The 17,880-nt window shown below is 39.3% G+C and overlaps 1 protein-coding gene across 3 annotated transcripts in view; it reads right to left on the bottom strand.

Annotated features, from left to right (window-relative positions):
* LOC306823539 (CUB and sushi domain-containing protein 3-like) overlaps nt 1-17,880 on the bottom strand; it is a 218,788-nt gene that overhangs the window by 73,020 nt on the left and 127,888 nt on the right. For 2 of the 3 annotated variants that reach the window (XM_079343128.1, XM_079343130.1), the window contains exons 32-39: nt 17,445-17,558; nt 16,778-16,873; nt 16,188-16,391; nt 10,059-10,183; nt 9,800-9,896; nt 8,492-8,596; nt 2,424-2,542; nt 889-958 (exon numbers count right to left, since the gene is read on the bottom strand). In XM_079343128.1, the coding sequence (XP_079199254.1) occupies nt 889-958; nt 2,424-2,542; nt 8,492-8,596; nt 9,800-9,896; nt 10,059-10,183; nt 16,188-16,391; nt 16,778-16,873; nt 17,445-17,558 (930 nt within the window). The remainder of the gene's footprint in view (nt 1-888; nt 959-2,423; nt 2,543-8,491; nt 8,597-9,799; nt 9,897-10,058; nt 10,184-16,187; nt 16,392-16,777; nt 16,874-17,444; nt 17,559-17,880) is intronic. The other variant, XM_079343129.1, reaches the window with a different exon arrangement.

Below are 17,880 nucleotides of genomic sequence, written 5' to 3'. Positions count from 1 at the left end.
TACTGGTCGTAGAAACCAGGTTGACCTTTTTTTGTGAAATAAAAGAGAAGTGGAGAAGAGAGGCACTTTTCCGGAACTTACGTTGTTCGTACAAGGGCACGCAACCACTTTGATGTAAGTTTATCTGCAACATAGTGAATACCGATCTTTGGGCGTCGTATCTATGAATAAGCGAGGAGTTGAGCTCATCAACAAACACGCACATCCACGAACAAGCCTGTCAACAGTAAAGCTTGGATTTATGTATGTGAAAGCCACAGGGAAACAACATTTAAATGAAGAACCCAAAAGTGAGTCTATTGATTTGCAGGCATGCATTTCCTTGTACGTTTTGTAGGCATAGTGAAAGTGTGTTACCACTTGTGATTGTGTGTGCCATCGAGGGCAACAGAACAGCGAGGCGTCAAAAGACAAAGTGGAGTGACTCCTTAATCATCTCAGGAATCCATCACTATGGCATCACAGGAAATGTCAGGGGAGAGTAAGGACTCTCTTCAGGCTTATGAAAAAATCGAACAACACACCAAGGTGGTTCCGAGCTTATTGATTGTTAAACTGAAAAGGAATGCAGAAAATTCACAATCCACATGCTCCAAGGCCTCCACGCCACAAATCATCCCCTCTTTGATCTCACGATGAAATTAATGCATTTACAGTACAATAACAAAACCTCTCTGACGCCAACGGCCTATTGTGTGGCTGTGTTTGAGTGTAAGAATAGCGGGGAATTTAAATAAGAGAGAGATGAAAAGACAAACAAAAAAAAGTCAAAGACACAAGGTAAATGGCAAATGACATAATATAAAGACTGACTGTGGTTTCTGCATTAAGAACATTATTGAAATCATATATGCTGGCAATGTCAGACTGTATGAAATAACACATTACCTAAACACAGAGGTACGGGGTAATTCCACCTTCTGACGGGCCCAGGCATGCAGGTAATATATGCATTACCCTGTTGAGAAAAACAGACAAAAACAATAAATTCACCACCTCCGAAAACAAACGAAAATAAACACCGAGAGATCAAATCGACAGGTGGTGAAGACCGCATCTGTCTTGTGGATCAGTGGAATTAGTAAACAGTCAGATTCTTAGCTTCTCAAATCCTCTTTCCAAGGTCTTGTGTGTAAATATTTGATGGTATAAAGAGTAGGAGATGGACCTCTTGCTGCTTCTTGGGCAGCGAGTGTACCACCCGGGGTCTGACTACAGAGGAATGTGTTACAGCCTGAGAGAACAACAAGATACAAACATCCTGCTTACAGATTTGTTTTCTTTCTGTAAAGAGGAATAAGCTAAAAGTGATGGATATCACAAGTTTATCCCAACTGCAGTGTTCATAGGTCTGTTGATGTTTTGATCCACAAAAGGAGTACAGTTTGATTCCTGTTGCCAAGATGCTTGCAGAATGCACATAAGTAGGCTACACCACCACGTACACCATACTAAAACCCAAATCTACAAAAGCATGTGTACGACGAGTTGTATTACAAACATTCACACACAGATCTGAACTGAAACGACTAAGCCATATTTGTGCTTTTGTTTCGACAATGGCCTCCAGACTATTCCTGATGTTCAGATACTCAGCCTGAAGATTTTTGTAAGAAGTTAGCATTTGGTCCAGAGAGAATGTGGAGAGCAGAGAATGCACAACCAAGAAGAAAAAATCGGTGAGGGATTAGTAAGGCGATTGTTAACACAATCCATCGCCTGCGGCGTTTTGGAGTTCTGCAGCTCAAAACGCCACAGTTACAGAATCTTCTTGAAGAGGATTGGAGGAACTTAAAGCTGCTTTGTTGCGTTGCAGACACACACAAACATACAAGCAGAAAGACATGCAAGCAAAGCACACACACACACACACACTTGGAAATAAAAATCCAGGCATATATGTGTGGACAGTTATCCCACACTTGAGCATCAGCATGTTTCTTTTCAGAACTGACTTTTCAGCTCCCTCAAACAGGAATGTAATAAAAAAAAAACACTCTGTGGGTCTTCCTTGACAGGCTCATCCTATGAGGTGTTCCCTTGACATTGTCACCTCAGATAGATAGACATGACCCACTTATTAGAACTAAATGATCGCTGTATAGATTGCTTTAAATTCACTGCATGCTTTACATGAAGTAAATTTAAAGCATTTACCCTATAAATAAAACAGCAATATCAACATTGATAAACACTGTATATACTAATACATTTAAATATTCTTTGTATTTCAACCTTTAAGTCATTTGCACTTGTACATAGCTTATTATTCCAGTTCTACCTGGCACTTATAACTTAACTGATAACGTATTAAATTTCTCTATTCTATTTTATTTGTAAGTCTAAATTATGTCTATACTTCTAACCCTAACAACTGAATTTCCCCCTGGGACACACAAAGTATTTCTGACTCTGATACATACCTGCAGAGAGAAGCCTTGATCACACTGGAAGGATACCATGTCTCCCACAGTGTAACGGTCGCCCACTCTTTGGCCGTTACTGGGAGGAAGCGGCTCTGGGCACGAATCCAAACCTATTGCTTAGGACAGAGTCACAACACACAAGTGTGGACAGCAATTATTCTTCTGCACAATATGTGCAAAATCCTAACCTGAAACGGCTCGATACATCTGATTTCGGGTCAGGCATCTAGATTGAATGACATCATTAAAATTCAGCACATGACATCTATGAAGAAACACGTATAATTAACTTATAACCACACCTTTGAACATGTAATTACGCAGCTCCTTATTTCCATATACTCATAATTGAATAATAATTGAGAAAGTCATTTTTCCCTTTCCCTCTTCATAACATTTACAAACTGGGACAAGTCACAGAGTTATTCTACTGTTGGCTGTAATGGCTAAATCCCTCTGACTGTGGACTGAAGCAATCACTGTGAAATTACAAAGCAATCCCTGAAGTGTTACTTGAGAGGGGCATAGACTTCCTTTGGAACACAGTGATAACAGTGACACTCGCCAGGTATTGCGGGGTCCAATATTGTGTTCTAATGACTTAGAAGCCATGCTGATGCCATCTTTGGATCCTATTAAATTAGGGTTTTTTTGTGAATTTAAGCCTGAGTCACTTTGAGTTGGAAAAAACCCCAGCCTAATTTATCCAGGGTGTGACTGGCATATAAACAATTTACCAAGCGCTCCAGTTGGAGAAGAACAAATTGCAATATGCACATAATTCACTATATTACTGATTAACCTCTCCTTGTGTTAATCGGAGGAAAGTGGCTTTAAAAGACCACATTTCGAAGTTTCGCGACTGACACAAGCCACCGGTTAGTAGGACATTTGAATGCTCACTTTGTTGCATAAATACAGTGTTTACTGACACTGGCTGCTGCACTGCTGCAAGGGTAATAAATAAGAAATGGAAGAAAGGGGACCTTTGTAATAAACTTCCATAAGCATATTCACACAAGTTTTGTCCTTGAAGTGTAATTAGTATGCAGGCCATTGGGCGAGTTGTAGTGCAAAGGAAGATACATAAAAACAGCAACAACACAAAAGTCCTCTCCCGTCTTTGTGTAGGCACAGATAACACATGCGAACACCACTCAAAAAAGAATACACACACAAGTCCCACACAAGCCCACTCAGAGAGTTAACAGATCCAAACAAGTAGGTGGGTGGACAAACGTAAACATGGCAGAGGAACTGGCCACAAAAGATTCAGAACAATTTGTCGGCAACTCTCAAAAGTGTTGACTTTAAGGGGAGTGGCCACTTCACTCAGCATCGAGAGAAGGCTACAGAGGATATGTGTGTGGGAGGAAGACAGTAACCTAAGAGACACAAAGTAGGAAGCTATATTAGAGCTGCAAAAGATGCAACACAGCTAAACAACAGCTTCTGTATCCCCAAAGTGGGTGGATACTTGATGCTAAGGAGTTTGGATATGCAAAATGTAAGTATCACTTTGACATTTCAAATGTGGCATGGAAGAATAGATTGGGTATTAAAATGAAGATTTGGTGTCACATTTTAGTAAAGGAGTGTTGGACTCCGTAGTGAAAGGCTGACATAAGGCACATTTAGCATCAGAACATTTTTGAAAAAGTAAAGCATTCCCATGAACTTCAATCGTTGTCCAAATAATGAATTATTTGGATTGGTGAAATATTCTTTTACATGTAAAATGACAACTGCTTGAACACACCTTACATATGTATATATGCACACAGATGTTAGAAAAAGCCTAAACTGACAAAAATTAAACATACCACATTATAGTTAGCAGGTCTTCAACTAAAAGCCATTGTCAGTCTGCATCTACTAAGCCTTTGTTAGTCAGTCCTGTCAAAGTGTAAAAGTTAGAGTTCAGCTCCCACAGCCAGGGGCAGTATGCCAAACCTCGGCTGGGCATTGACAGACCTTTGAGCTCTGGTTAGGTTAAATGTGGAGGCCGACGAACAGAAGGACCTGTTTCCCGTTGAGCCCCAGATGGGTTCCAGTCAAACTGTCAGAATACTCATTTTGGCAAAGACTGCTGTCACCCTGCTGGGAGAAGGTCGACAACCAAACTGTTCCTGAGAGCCAAACTGTGTCTGGAGGGAGTCCCGCCCTTAACAAGAATGATTCATACTTTTAAGTGCATGCTTTGGTGATTGTATCTCGTCCAAATAAATAACTTTTGTTTGTGTCCAAGTGTAGCTGATAGTTTTATCTACTCCTTTTTGTAACTAAATTTGAGCATTTGCAGAAATGTAATAATTTCTAGAATCACAGAAATCTTTAACGTGTGAAGAACTAGCAAGTGGTTACAATTCAAGAAGTAAGATGAGTATGTCTCAAAAAAAACAAAAGCCTATCTACATAGCAGATGCAGAAGCCAACACAGAGTTCACAAAGTAAAAACAAATGTGTGTAAAACAGTTTACTTTATAAGGATGCAAATTTGAGACTTTCCCAACTTGAGAAATGGCTTAAGTTTACAAATGAGATTATGGTGTTTATATTCTTTGAACAACACAGGCAGGAGAGAATTTTCTTTTCCCATTGTTTATTTTAGAAAAAAAGTGGAAATTCTACTTAAGTGTTGTGAAGTGTCTAACCTGTTATAAAAAAACACAGCTAAAAGTAAGCCAAAAAGATGAAAAATCCATTTTCACAGTATTTTTCAACATTTATTTGGGTAACTTGTCGATTGACCGACAAAAAACCCCCATCCAGTCCTTTATTTGTGATCTATAGTCGTACAACACAGAGAAAAATGTGCCGTTTTTTAAATGTGTTCAACTTGTGACATCATAAGTTGGATTCTGGTTAAAAAAAATACCTTTCCCTCCCCTCTCCAGGTAACTCCACCCATGAACTCACATGCATTGATTCAAAGAGACACTTCATTTGGAAATATCACACATTTTCCTTTTCCCTCTTTATAACAAGTCACAGAGTTATTTTACTGTTGGCTATAATAGCTAAATCCCTATGCAGAGAAATAATGTTTCCAGAGAAAGAAAGCACAAAAATTGACCTTTTTGTGTCTTGATGTGCATAAATATATCTTCATCTGTGCCACACTACCCATCCCAATACAAAGATCCCTTAAAATTACAAAAGATACAAGCATGTTTGAAAAAGCTTGTACCCTTTGCCCTAGAATTCAGTAAGAGACCAAACAGTTGGACAGTACCTGACACGTGGTAGAATGCCCACAGCACAGTCATTTTACACTGAATTGCAATGAGTCTCCCAACACAACATTTGAAATGGTTTACTTTTGGACAAGCAAGGGATGGGATGTTGGACTTTAGGTTAATGGCAAGCAAGTACTGGTGTTGACGAGAAGCGTTCTACTCTACACTTTAGTAATAACTTTCTTAAACAGTCCATCGGTGCATGGACTTCATCATTAATACGCATTTTAGGATTTGCACATACTGTATATATTTCCATTCTGTAAGCCCATAATGACCTTTAACTGGTGTGAATGAAACACAATGTGAAAAAAAAGACAATATTGACAGCTTTAAGGGCTGATGAGGCTGATATCTTTGGTAACAGATTTTCGAGAACTGATTCATTTTGTTGTATTCACTCAATACAGCTCGAGGAAATAACAAAGGCCTCAGCAGACTGCAGCGGCTGAAGCTTTGTGTGGGACTTTGTTCGGAATTCAAACAGCCATATTGCCTGTGAGAACACGTTTATTTTGTTTTCAACTATAGCATACTGTCTGCCTTAGGAGGGCTGGTAAAAAACGCTGGGCTGTTAACAAGTTTTAGTGATGGCTGGTATACAGGATTTCTATGAGTGGTCTCAGTGGACTGTAACAATCACCCAAAGGAAACATTTAAAAACAGATGGTTGACTGGCTGGGTCCGTGCCAATCTCCCCTGCCTTTTTCTTCCCACTGCACTGAGCATGCAGAGCATTAATTTGTAGCTAAGAACTGGAGTGTGTGAAAAATAAATGGGTTGTTCTCGCTGACCAGAGGCACGATTTAAGATACAGCGATAGAGCCAGCTAGAAGACAGAAAAGAGGAGTGCTGCAGTTTGATCAAATAAATATCTAAGCTAATCATTGGTCAAAAAAGAGTCGCCTACAACATCAGAAAATGGAAAACAGCAGAAGAAAAAAAATCTGATAAGCACTTAATGAGCAGTTTCAAAGAGAAGAAACATGTCTTGATCACACGTTCAAAATGGTTTGCCAAATAGAGAGTAGACACATATTTCAGGTATGCTAACAAATAAATCATGAATTTTAAGAGAAAAAGTAGGAAGGGGTGAATGAAGACTAGATTACGCAAAGCATCAGGGAACGCACATTACCAGGGCAGTAATGGCAAAGTGTAAGACAGTTGATAGGAAATTTTGAATATGAGACATGGCACCGAAGTGTTTCTCAACAGCGGCTTGAAGTGGAGGGGGAGGGGGTTTGTGCAGACAGGAGAGATCCCGCGGAGAGGCAATGCTACAGAGCAAGAGGAGGCTGCTGCGGAAACAAAAGTCTGACTGTGAGAGACATGACTGCAAAGTCTTTCTCAACACTGGTATGACGCCCGTGGACTGACACGCCTGACAGTGAGGACAGACTCAGCGACAGAAATGTTTTTTTTTGGTGCACTTTTTGTTTTGTCACACATTGGCAAGAAATTGATTTCCTGAAAATGTTATTTCTCGGTTGCTTTGTGTGTGGAGGCTTGGTTTGATATTTTAGCATGCCTCTTCTCACATCCTTTCCTTGAGTGCTATGAACATCCTCCCATTTTAACATTTCCTAACATTATGGATTTAATTGCTGCTACACTCTTATGGCCCCTGTGGAAGCCTTTTTTCACTGAGCTGCATGTACTTCTGTAAAAAGAGTGACGCAGGTCCCCCTAAGCCACTCGTAAGAAAATTACTTTTCGTGGGTGAATAAGTAAGCAACAAATATGTAATATGTAAGATTGAGAAGAGACTCAATTTGGTTTTTCACAGGTGGAGATAAGTTACATTATTTGACTTAATCTGCATTTCATTTATATTCACATTTTTGCACTTTCCCTTTAAGGTTGCCCCTGGATACGGCTGGGGGGCATGATACGGCTTAGAGACAAGTGAGGTATAACTTGTGCACGTTCGGTCTGTGTTGGGTCTTGCTATGCTAAGGAAGGACATTTAAAAAAAGTATGCGAGATGCACAGAAGAAGTTGTCCCCGTGCTTTTATTTACCCACACCCGAAGGTACATTTAGTCAGTACTGTTGAAGTTAAAGGCAACCAAGGATCAAACTAATGCACATTACCTAATAATTGCCAATATACACGCATTAAGGAAAATGTGAGTAGGAGATAAAGAAAGAAACATTAAAATCAATGGAGCCTTAGAAAGACAAAAATAGAGAAAATTACGCGGACATTAAAGGAGACAAGTGAAAGTACCAGGGATATAAATAACAATGGGGAAAGTGGTCACTGAGGGCTGTTTTATTAAATATCTGCAGAAGAGCTCCACATTCATCACGAGCAGATCAGCACCCTTATTTTCATTTGCACCATTCTTTCAATGGGAGGACTTAGTAAATCAGTTGCTCCTCTGAGGCCAGCTACACCCCTTGAATTTTAGTGCTAGGTAAATGTTTAGCATGCTTCTTGGAAAAGATGCCCCGAAGTGAATATCACACTGAAGGGTGAACAAATTTAGTACCAATGAAAAAAGGATGTGGGTCCAGTAAGTTGAGGCAATGGGAGTACTCAAAAAAGACAGACGACACCATTGGGGAATACCGTCCCAGAATTGCAAGAGAAGCAGACACAAAAGCTGAAAATTAAAGAGATGCAAAAGAAGACAAAATCTTCCACTCGAGTTTTCTCACTTGTACTTGTTTCTATGTCCACCTGTGTCACCTAGAAATGCAGTCCCTCTCATATCTTATACCCCAGTGCAGCAGCTGGAAACTGGTGGCAGATGGACACAAAGAAAATCTGACAGCAGACAAAGTGACAAGTAGCCAGACAAGCCGTCTCTCCTCATACCTGTGTATTCCAGGTGAAAGCCAGCAGCTGAAACGCTGATGTCAGACTGAAAGGTCAAGTACAAGTTGTTGGACGTGCTGTTCAGAAGCTGGGGAATTGTTGTACCTGTGTTACACAAAAAAATGATAATAATATCAGGACAGTGTAAGTACATTGAACAAAATCATATATACATTTAATTATCAGCAATATGGAAGCTCCCATTGATTCAGTCATAACTTTCCCTTTGTTTGGTACAAATACACTGTGGATTTCTCTTCTTTTATTAAACGAAAGCCGAACTCTGTCGCAGAAACTTTCAGCGATTTGATAACCTTTTTAAATCTAAACGGTTCATTTTCAATAATCAAACTCATAGTACCTTGTTAATTAAAGATAAATTAACCGATTATGATGTCAACACAGCAGGCTCATTCTTAGAATCTCAAAGTCAAGAAAAGATTGTAATGCAACAGTGTATTTCTATTGACTTGCGCTTCTTTGTAAATTGGAAGGGAAGGAGACAGGGAGCATGGCTTCCTTGGACTGTTAGTTCGAGATATCAAACTTTTTAAACAAAGGTCGGCTGTAACAGGAACGTGAGCATCCTCTGAACAGAGTATTTCTCATGTGTAACAACACTTAGGAGTCTGTGGTCATTTGTTCTATTCCAAGCATATTAATATCTTCTGAAATTTGTGTGGAGACATTTATATGATTTATAGTCTGCTTCATCAGCTTACCCCCAAATATAATTGACAGCTACCCATTTGAAATGTTTTAGCCTTTTCACAGCGCATGCTGCCCTACACCATTTGAGGCGAAATTTAGAGCTATAACAATATGTAAAAAGTTTTTTTCCCACAAAATGAGATATCCATCACTTGAGAAATTGGACACCTAGTCCCATAAAAATGATAGCTGATTTAGAGTAGTAGTCATAGTAGAAGTCATTAAGCTTCACTACTCTCTCTGATGCCAGCATTCTCATTCTAAATTGATGCACTGGCTTGTTTTCAGTAGGTTACCATGTGGCAAAAGCACCATTTTCATTTGTAGGAGGCCTAAGGCAACACAGCATCTGTGAAACTCCAGCCAGAAACAGAGTGTCATTATGAAGATGTCTAATGAAGAGACAGGAATAGTGTGAAAGAGGGGCATACTTTCTTCTTCTTTGACTTCTTTAACTGGTTTTTAGACAGCTTTCTCAAAGGACATGCCAAATGTCATCAGCTCCATCACCCCATCTGTCTGCTGCTGGGGCTCTGTGACAGCTGATTGAAATTCAAGAGGGAGCTGGCAACTGAAATTTAGTTGTATCACTTTTACCTGAGTAGCTACCAAGCCTCGGAGCATTGCCATCAACCCCGTCAAAAAAATCAAGCGAGTCCCAGTTGTGCTCTGTGGCGAAGGTCACAACTTGAATCTGAAAGGGAAAAAAAAGTCTTTACTAAAAATATAAAAGAGAGTGCTAAAAATACAACATTAAAAAACAAAGAAAATCTAATTAAGAAGCAAAGTTCGAAGAGGTTTTGTTGTAAGACCATGAATTAATCATCTTTAAAGCTCTTGTCGTTGTGCCTCTTACTTGGATGCCAGCTCCCTCGGGAACAGAGATTTTCCAGGCACAGTTCAGATAGTTGGCGTATGGCTCTGGGTATCCAGGAGAGAGGATAGTACCTTTGCGTTCTGTTAACACGCCGCCACAGGGAACTAAACAAAGATAACAGATTGAGAAAGAAAGGTTACGAGAAAGAGAAAAAGTCCTAAACAAGAATGCGAAGTCTACACACAAGTCTGCAGAAAAGGTGAGCAACCTTTTCAAAGCCTCATTACACCTACTGTTAATTGTGAGGTGTGATTCTAAGACACCATTTCATCTGGTATTAATTTACAGACGGCAAGGAAGAATCAGATAATTGCTGCAATCAGAATGACATTTAAGGTTCTATTTCAGGTTTAACGTAAACTAGTTTGAATAGAGCTTGCGTCTCTATCCATATCAATGTATGGCTATATTAATTTAAACTCCACTGGCGTTTTGATGGGGGTCCACAGTCAATTCTCATAAATAGCTGACCCTTGTATGTGTTATTGTATTGTATTACTACAAGGCGGAATAAATCACATCTTTGAATAATAAATATGATTTGTCTCTAAGCAAACCTTGTTTGTAACATATTCATCAGGCCTTTCTGCTCTGAGATAAACGTTCAATTGCAGACACTTGCCAAGTTGGGTTGTCAGGCAACGTGATACATCTGAGCAGGGGTTAAAATCAGAGTGTGTGTGTGTGTGTGTGTGTGGGGGGGGGGGGGGGGGGGGGGGGGGGGGGGGGGAATAAAACCTAAAAATTCTTTATTACTTTTTAGACGGGCCAATTTGCCTTGCATGCAAGCTAAGTTCTGAACTCAGTTTGGCTTCGCTTTCTTTTTATTAAAGACTGTGGTAAGAAAACCCTATGTACCAGAAAGTTTTGGATTATTACACCAACACATTACAGATAATGAATGTTCTTCCTATTAAAACACAATAATGCTGGCTTGTACAAAAACAAATAAAGACCTGTTAAGCAGATGAGCTTTTCCTCAACATAAACTTTTACTTGATTGACTTTGTTCTGCAATCATGAGCAGCAGTCTTTGTTTCAGACATCCGTTAAGTCTTGACATGTATTTCAATGTTAATGTCGCAGCCAGCACACCAGAGAACAAATCAATGTCGAAGTGTGTATCCATGCTCCATGGATCAAACTCAGCATTTCCTTTACTCTTTCTCTGCTTTCATTCCTGATGTGGAAACAAGTGTTCCTTAGATTTAACTGCTGATTAGAGAAACAATATGCCTTTGTTCTGTTACATCCAATCAAGTAAATGGTTCATTAGTGATATTCAAGGTTACTTTGTGTTTGTATGAAGCACTTTTCCTATAAGGCCAGGAGCAGAGCTGTCAGTCAGGGTGGTGGGGGTCCTTCAGAAATTCACAAGAGAAGCACAATGTTCTCACAATGAAGAACAATATGCTATTTGTCAAAGATAAGGGTTTACATCCAGGTCAAGGATAATCACAGACATTGGAGGCTGTGGTGTAGAGGGACAAGGGGACACTTAGAAAAGAAGATAGAAAAAAGAAAACGTGCTTCTTAATTGAGAGAAAAACTAAAAAAAACTGCTGTAGGAAAAAGAACGAGAACTAAAAAAATAAACATTTTGCAGCTAGCTTATCACAATTTCTTTCTCGTCAATATTTTACATGTGATTGAGACCCTCCAACACATGAGTGGAGAATCGCACTAGAGTTTCTACTCTATTCTTTTCAGCTAGAGTGACACATTCAGGAAATGACATCCCTCACAGATTTAATAAAAAGTAAGAATCACACTTTGACATAACCACAGTTCTAATGAGGTCATCTTTAACTGAGACAATGTACTCCTGCTGAAGGACTGAAGGAGGTCAGCCTTTGTCACCATTTTGGCTTCTGCTATACGCATATATAAGCACTGTAGCCAGATTCTATCCTTTAGAGATTTTTTTTTAAATTACAGTGTGAGTAAGAGAGTAGACTGTAATTGTCACTGACCTTGTTTTACAATTGATAATTTCCAGCTGACTTCCCAAAATCCATCTTATTTAAAATTAAGTGCACAATATAGAAGAAGACAGCATCAAAAATGTCTGTTTTTCGTCATCAGATGTTTCTCAGTTCCAACCTTCAAAGGTGAAACAAACATCTGAGGAATAATTCAGCTATATTAAGAAAAGCAAAAATAGGTCTGCTCTGTTCTGGTCTATAGAACTTAAATTCTTTCAGCATGAAACCACAATCTTGACAACAAACAACATTCCCTCTCACTCCAGGGAGAGTACCCACTATTTCAGTCTAATTTAACAGCTCCTCTGAGTCCCCTGAGCTGTCAGTTAATGTAATTGGTCGAGCAAGATTAGAAATCATGACACTCATAAAAGCTTGAATGCTCCATAGCCATCTCAATCAGTGGCAGGCTCATATGTCAGAGTTACCGCAGGTAGACAAGCGTGTGGGACGACACACCTTATGAGACACTATTTAGCACCATCTGATACGTGGGGAATTTACAGCAACTTTTAATTAAAAGTGTTTTAATCAAGATGTCAGAAGCATTTTGTGTGTAATGTGTTGCACAATAAATTTACTACCTAAATATAATAATTTAAGTATAGGTCCTCATGCTTCCTGTACTTGCTTTTCATAAGAAACATAATCTTTTTTTTTTTTTTTTTTAGGAAAACTGGTTAATTTTCTGCAAATTATATCATCAAAACCCAGCTCTTACAGACTAGTAACTATTTCATGTGGAGAAATATTGCTTGTATCACTTGTCAATTGCTTGTTTTTGGACTGAACAATATTAGCCAGTTGGTGAAAGTTAAAATGGATTATAGTGCGTACTGAGCAAAATAGAGCACAATAGCAAAAGCTATTTATAAAATACAAAATAGCTTTTTGTATGTGGTTTTGTGATGATTGCGTATGTTCTGGAGGGATTGGTGCTGCAACTCTTCCTTTTTCAATTACAGGTATAATTCATAGAATCTTGTCATTGTAAAATAAGTGCAAAAAAATCTGCAGTTCTGGCGGTCTTTATTAGAGAAAGTCCCAAAAGCAGCATGACCTGAAGAGCAGCTTATCGTGCTCCAGATAGGACCTGTGGCCTGGCCTTCCCACACAGCCCCACACTGACACAATATAATTGGTCCTAGGAGGCCATTTCAAAAGCAAGGATACACCATTTAAAATCCAGCTCAGTGCAACACTGTACTTGTTGACACCTTCGTAAAAAAAAAAAAAAAAGAAATGCTTAAGCCAATGGTGAACCCATGGTGTGGGAATACAGCATATGAATCACTGCAATCTGTTATCTTATGTAATATCAGTCATGATTTTCTACAATCATAGGTAATTGAGTTTGTGTGTGAGAATGATCCGCCTCGCTCTCAGTTGTGCCGGGAACAATCCAGCAGAAATTGTGCTCATCTATCATTTTTCATCCCATCCTTTTCTTCTTTAAAACTCAGTTACTCAATTCCCTGCTCTGAAGGTGACAGGAGAATATTTTTATCAAGAAATTTCAAAATTTTTTCTTTTTATATTACAATTAAACAATAAATAGAGAGATCAAAATTTGATGTGAAATTCTTCTGTTTTGAAACTCTTACAACAAAGTCAAACTCCTTTAAAAAGCTAAAGTATTTAGGTATCAAAGGAAACTATTCTCCACAAAAAACATGTATCCATTCAGATGATGCTGATTAAATCACAGCACAACAATGGGTTAAATCATTCTACTCGGCAACTTTGTACAAGGTAAATAAGTGCTGCTTGACGAGCCAGGTCAATCACAGCTGAACAAGGAGCTGGAAATCTATCACCTCAAAGACAGGCATGTCACAGGAGAGCTGTTTCTGATGTCGTCATATCCAATAAAGCCGGTCTGAGTAATTGAGCATGGTGTTTTTGTTGAAGCTTCCATGAAACTACATCTATTATTCTGGACGACAACACTGCTGTTGGGGGAGATGCTGCAGCTAGATTGAATCTCAAGATAACAATCACTGTGTTTAAAATGGAACCACGCATGCCACCGTTATTCCCTTTCCACTTGGCAGGATACTTGGATGAACACTGGCTTGAAATCTCTAGCACTCGCAGGCTGAGACTGTTTATTGGCTGGCACAGGGCCTGACTTCAATGGATTTCTCTAAACTTCATTTTTACTTCTTTATCTCCCAGAGGTGGACATGGGGTAGTCTCTGTGAGACGGAGAGCATGTTCTCTGTGTTTGCGTGCCAGCATGTGCAGACACGGCAAGTAAATCTGTTCCATGAGTAGCTCTGCAATTGTCTCCCAGTTAAGTTTGCGTGTGTGGCTCTGTTATTGCTTGCTGAAGAACTGTGTTGAAAAGAGATGCTTGTCTCCTCAGAAGAAGGCTTGCATTGCCATCAATTGCTTCTGTGAATAAAAAGGTCCTGGATCATGTCAAGCTCCAAGGATTCCTGTCTCACCTGTATACAGAAATACAGAATGGTTCCAATACAGCTGTCTTTTTTTATGTTTAAAAATGTAAACACTTCAAGAGCTTCATGGACATGTGACCTCTAGAACATGTTTACCATTAACTTAAGACCTTGTATAAAGTTAATGAGTCAAACCATAACTCTACATCATTATGGATGATGTACGTTAGTCCTATATATTTACTCTTTAGTCCCCCAACTGATGAGGAAACTCTCTATAGTTGCTACTATGCGTGTCATTTTTATGAACATCAAGATTTGAGAGCCTTTTTAAATGACACGCTGATTTCTAAAGGTGCACCAGTACTGTTAAGAAGGAGGTCAGAGATGAAAGAGAAGCTGAATCTCAGTACATAATTACGTAAAGCTGAAGATTCAGATAATAATTCATTTTAGGTACAAATGTGCTATTTAAATCTATTAGTCATTTGAAACAGTGTTGTTGTAAAAGACAGATTTTAGCACTTAAATGGGGCTGTTTTTGATTTTTTTGCGCCGGCAGCAATCACTACCTTCATTTCAGAGTGCTTCTCACTGATGCTAGGTTAAAAAGTTGGCTCACAGCACTTTGGCTTCCTTTGGGAGTGATTGTAAGATCTGTTTTAAATTGCTGCTTATAATGAGCTTTCATTCAATTTAATTTCACCAACAGAAGAACACAGAAAAACACTGGAAAGGAGTTCTGTCCTGCAGCTTCAGACATGAAAATTTTATTTTCTCCTCTGCCATTGTTGTTGTCAAAGTTGATATCTTAAGTCCCACCCCGTCTAGATTTGTATTGGCCAGTGAGGGAGAAGGTTTATACAGAGGGGCTCCAAAAGTTGAACTATTTTTAACTGGGAGTGCTTTGAAAAACAGCTTAGCTGCACTGGCTTTGTATTGTTAAGAGGCGATGCCCACACTAAAATAGCGTTAGTACACACAGGCCCTTTAACCTGCAGATTTATACAGTGAATTATTAAGTATGATGCTACAGCTTCAGCTGGAAATTATTGCAGAGTATTGTATCATACATGTAAATCTCAGGCTCTTTTGAGATTGTTTGATGTAAGTGATGAACTGGTATACAGCATGATATGTAGCAGAAGGTGGCCTTTTTTAAATCATGGGCTTAAACTTTTATCATATACTGTATTGTCTCAAAAAAAAAAAAGAAATTGGTATTCATAGTCTTTTGTCAACTCAGTATATATTTCGGACGACAGGATGTTAGAATCACCTATGACTGCGAGGGCCGTTGTTCTTATTTTCCTTTGATGAATAACATTAAACTGAGTGAATGTAGTACATAAGAGGCTACGAGTAAAAAGTTACACAAAGTCATTTTGCGGTTGGACATATTTACTTTGCACTTCTATTTATTTTCCCATTTATCTTTGAGGCGCAGGCACCTGAAATCCCTCGTCTGGCAAGAAAATTTATGTGACACTTTCTTTTTCTATTTGTCCTTGTCTTTTTTTCCCTGTCTGAACAATCAAGAGCAGAAATAGGCGGATGCTTTGAAATGGGTGACACACATCAGGATAAGTAATGACTAAGAAAAACAGACACCCATCTCTTTGTGCACCTGCTCCTTCTTTTTGGATGCCTGGGAGCGTATGTGTGTATTGGAAGTCGTGTGTGGAAGGTGTGTCGAGGGGTTGGAGGACGAGCACGCTTACCAACACATGTGGGCACAGTGCCGTTCCACTGAGCCAGGGCATTGGCCACGGCCTCACACCTGATGGCGTTGGAGCCGTGCAGAGTGTAGCCTGGATTGCATTCAAAGAGTACGGCCATACCAGTGCCAAAGTCGTTCCCTATCCGCTTCCCGAAGCGGGGCTCAGGGACCGAGCTACACTGAGTGGCGCTTGTCCGGGGGACAGCTGGGGATAAGAAGGTAGGAAAGAAGCGTTAGAAGAAGAAAGACAATGACAAAGAGCGGTTGTGGGCAGGCTAGGCAGAAAAACAACAGGGAGAAAGAGAGATGGCAAGACAAAGGAGGCAGAGAGAAATGGTAAAGCCCTTGTGAATCTCCTCGCACGTCATTAGTCACTCTCGTCTGCTTTGCCAGGATAGGCTGTTTGACTCCACAGCCTCCTGCTCTGCTCAGCCGTACCCAGCCACAGCCAGTGACAATCTGCTGAATAGTCCTTTATATGGTGACTGAAAGGCTAAAGTATGTGTTTTAAAAGGCAAGTTAATTCACCCAATGCAACAAATTAGTTTCAACAAAAAGATTCTGGATGAATATCAGAAAAATCAGCCTTACCTTGGTAAACAAAATGAAATCCTTTGGCCGTTTCTGTTCCGTTTGTGGTAAATTTGAGCGTTATCTTGTTTCCTGAACTCAAAGGGAGTGTCTCGCCTGGATGTCAATATTAAAAGGAGACATTATCTATTTATTTAGTTAAACTTTTAACCCAAGTTAACATTTAAACAACAGTTAAAATTGACATTGGCATATCATCAACACAGCTCTGTTAGATACAACAAATTAGACATAATCATTTAAAGTACACTGATCAAACGTATATCGCTTTAATAACAGATTAGATGTGATTCATTTTCATGTCTTAAAAACGTGTCCTCGGGCAATCAGGAAAGAGTGACAACAATTTACAATGACTAGTTTACTTTGTTTCATAAGGAGCTCAGGAGTTTATGTATTGTAATCATAATGTTTTATGTATCATCATTAGTTTTCATTTATCTCCATGATAGAAAAGAAGAAGGAAAATACTATATTCCATCTTGACAGAGAAACCTGTTAAGTATTTAGATTTTTTTGTTATGTTTCTTGGAGATATATTGTAGCTGTTTGATTAGAATTCAACAGAGAGATGGATCTTTCTTGAAGGTGACGCACGTACTCCAGCGGTTGACATAGTAACATAAATAAACTGAATAACTGAATAGTTCCAGAGTTAATAAAATACCTGAATGTGATCCATATATGGAGGAGAGAAGTGCTGCATCAGTGGAGGATCCGTCATAGATCTCAACGACGTCGGTGTACAAAGTCTGGAAAACCACAAACTGACCGAACAGCACTGCAAAGAGAGAAAGAAGCAGGTTTGTCAAAACAAATCAAGGTGGACTTTGTGGAAATGAAACGACTGAGTCCATTCACTGGGGGTTTATTGGCCCTGTAAGGCAGTGCCTCTCTAAGTTTGGAGCCATCCCACGGGGGCACACAGACATGATATAATGTGTGTCTATGAAGAACATGTAATGCACAGTACTTCCCACACATAGACTATAGCTAGACAGGCTGTCAAGGTATATTTACAGCCATTAAAGTAGGTGCAGCTCTTTTTCATATTGTTCTTTATTTGTCATAAAGGATCACCATTTAAGGCCAATGAACTTATG

Source organism: Symphodus melops (assembly GCF_947650265.1).
Source record: "Symphodus melops genome assembly, chromosome: 5".
In the NCBI taxonomy this organism is placed as follows: Eukaryota; Metazoa; Chordata; class Actinopteri; order Labriformes; family Labridae; genus Symphodus; species Symphodus melops.
This window is presented reverse-complemented; position numbering and strand designations above follow the sequence as displayed.